The sequence below is a fragment of the Priapulus caudatus genome, unplaced genomic scaffold (genome assembly GCF_000485595.1).
Source record: "Priapulus caudatus unplaced genomic scaffold, Priapulus_caudatus-5.0.1 Scaffold1173, whole genome shotgun sequence".
Lineage (NCBI taxonomy): Eukaryota > Metazoa > Priapulida > Priapulimorpha > Priapulimorphida > Priapulidae > Priapulus > Priapulus caudatus.
In genome coordinates, this window is record NW_014578234.1 from 55,576 (window position 1) to 58,477 (window position 2,902).

The window sequence follows — 2,902 nt, forward strand, 5'->3', positions numbered from 1 at the left end:
TGTCATTTATAACCGGGAACCGGTCGCATAGCGTTTTTAAATACTTTAAATCTATTGCTGAATACCAATATTCTGTTTTGTTTTGGATTGTTACTTTCGTACAAGTTCATAATTATGCTGTCAACTTTGTAGTACTACTACTACTACTAGTCTACTAGTACCCTAAATAATTTGCTCAGAATGTGAATTCGTTGGTTACTTCTGCAATATATAAACTTGCGATGACAGATGAATTTGTAGCGGCTAAGGTAGTGAAATAGCACCCAAATACTGAAATAGTGTAAATGGACGCCATATAGCACGGTGTGTACTTTCGGATTATTATAAATATAATTTATAAATTATATAATTATATAGCCTAGGCCTATCAATATCATGCTAGCTATTAGGGCAGTAACGAATACACTACTCACTAGGTCACGAAAACGATACGTATCACGATGTATGCATGCGAATACGAATATTTCACGAATACGAATACTCGCTTGTTGATGCTTAGTCCGAGATTCCTCTGACCAATGCCCACACCGACGATTTTGGTGTGGGTTAGTTATTTACTTACTTACTTACTTACTTACTTACTTACTTACTACATTACTTACTTACTTACTTACTTATTTACTTACTTACTAACCCACACCAAAACCACCAAAATCGTCGGTGTGGGCATTGGTCAGAGGAATCTCGGACTAGTTGATGCTGTGTGCGGCCGCCTAAGTGTAAGTGTGTATAATGCCATGTGTGTGTGTGCGTGCGTGTGCGTGCGTGCGTGCGTGCGTGTGCGCGTACATGTGTTTTCGTTTGTGTGCGTGTGCGTGCGCGTGTGTGTGTGTGTGTGTGTGTGTATGTTTGTGTTGTCCGCTATGCCTCCGGACAACTTTCGTCCGTTCGCGAACAACTTTTAGCGGATGCTACACGCTCGCGATCGATCGAGCCCCGTACTTCAATCAAAGGCGCTGCTGCCATGCACATGGCTGGAAAAACGCGGCATATGGCTGTGTAAGATTTTCGTGACATTACTGTACACGTGTATATCACATGTCAACAAGAAAACTGCGGTATTGAGCTGGTATGATACGGTATGATAATTCTAAAATATTACATCGCGATAATATCGCAATACTGGTATACCGCTGCAACCCTAGTATCCGTCCCTTCACACACGCTCGATATATGGGGTGAGTTACACGTGGTAGTAAGATACACGTCTCGGCCTTCTCGACGTGTGAGAAGGGACGGGTACCAGTCTAGGTGCATTCACGGGGAAAGCTGCAAACAACATTCAGAATTCGAGCAATATCGGCATCGAATACGCGAGTGTATCGTTACAGCCCTACTAGCTATAATATATATATATATATTATAGGCGCTATAGGTGTACTGTTGTACAGCTTCACAGCCCGGGCCCTTTTCAGCCTCAGGCTAGGACCCGAGCTGCGTTGCACTAATTGACACACACTGCTCTTGACACGTTGTATGTGCCACGCAAGCCATGGCTTATTTTTAACTAATGCGAAATTCTTCAGTGTTCTTATGCTATTCGATGACTAAACAGATTCAAGCGGGTGTAACGGCAATCTTTGATTTAGATTTACGAACACCTGCACAATGCATTTCTATATTTTTGCAGGTTACTGCGCAGAACCGGGCTAACTGCAAATGTTTCTTGAACGGAAATGAAATCCGGGTCCCGGGCTTTATGATTCCGTACGGGGGCAAACCACCGAGGTTGTGCAATCCAGCGAATTGCAACTGTCCACCCGACGCTACGATTGTACAAGAAATACCGTGTCCTTTCATCAGCATGAATACGACTGTCTAGATTACTGCGTACGCAACCCTTGCGGGGTGCATTGTGGATCAGAATAGTATCAACAATAAAACAACAAGCCTATTAAATAACCTATATTATTCCTCTAGCCTAATTCTGAGCGATAGACCACGTGGTCTATTACTTTAAACTAAATGAATCCCTCGTGATACTCAATGGTAACGTGGTACTCAATTTTTTCTCATTCATGTCCATCAATGAATCTGGCGAGAGCATACGCCAGCGATGGTATACGCTACTTAGTTGGAATATGTTTGCATTTTTGCCTCAAAACACATATAGCTGGTTTGTACTTCACATTGATTGTGTTCATGGATGCTATACATGTAGATATTTATACTAAATTAATCATTGCTATACAATTAATTTGGTTATGATGCATGAATGCATTATGACCACGGTGAAAATGAGCAATTTCTGTTTATTGCAATTCGTAACTCGACATTAATAAACTGAGAGAAATGATAACAAGTGTGCGCATTCCGGAATCAGAAAACCTATATACAGTAACCGTCGAAATTCTTTTAGTTATGCCAAGCAGGTGTATATATGAAAAGGTATTGGAGGATTATGGATTATAATTAAACTATCTATGCAAGTTAGTCATCTACTAGAGATTGGTTACTTTTGTACACGTACAACTAATTGGCTGAAAGCTGCAAATAAACTCATACAACTTACGTGACAATTTTTATTTTATGTTCTTGAAAATTCATCTGATAGCCAAGTGACTTATTACTAAAATAAGGTAATGGGCTAAGAATATCTGCACACTCGAATATCTCGCTAGGTCTGCACGCGCATGCAAAAAATATCTCCCAACTGCTGAGTGGGAAGCCCGAATAAGTGCGCCCGCGGTGAGTGAGTAAGTGTGTGTGTGTGTGTGTGTGTGTGTGTGTGTGTGTCCGTGTGTACAGTGCAGCCGCGTGAGGAATGGCGGCAGCCAGTGTTTGTTGCAGATAAGCATTTGAACGTAATTTACAGGAAACTGTCGGCAATAATATTAATAGGTGAACGGGAGTATAGAAACACTAATAATTTGGTAGTAAATAGATTTTTATATATATATAA

At 40.9% G+C, this 2,902-nt stretch overlaps 2 protein-coding genes across 2 annotated transcripts in view; both read left to right on the forward strand.

The window, feature by feature from the left end:
- Nucleotides 1–2,519, forward strand: part of LOC106815674 — a 5,898-nt gene extending 3,379 nt beyond the window's left edge. Inside the window, exon 3 of the mRNA XM_014820174.1 lies at nucleotides 1,631–2,519. Within this exon, the coding sequence (XP_014675660.1) occupies nucleotides 1,631–1,822 (192 nt within the window). The 3' untranslated portion in view covers nucleotides 1,823–2,519. The remainder of the gene's footprint in view (nucleotides 1–1,630) is intronic.
- LOC106815671 overlaps nucleotides 288–2,902 on the forward strand; it is a 10,520-nt gene continuing 7,905 nt past the window's right edge. Inside the window, exon 1 of the mRNA XM_014820169.1 lies at nucleotides 288–303. The gene's annotated coding sequence lies outside the window, so the exon portion shown is untranslated. The remainder of the gene's footprint in view (nucleotides 304–2,902) is intronic.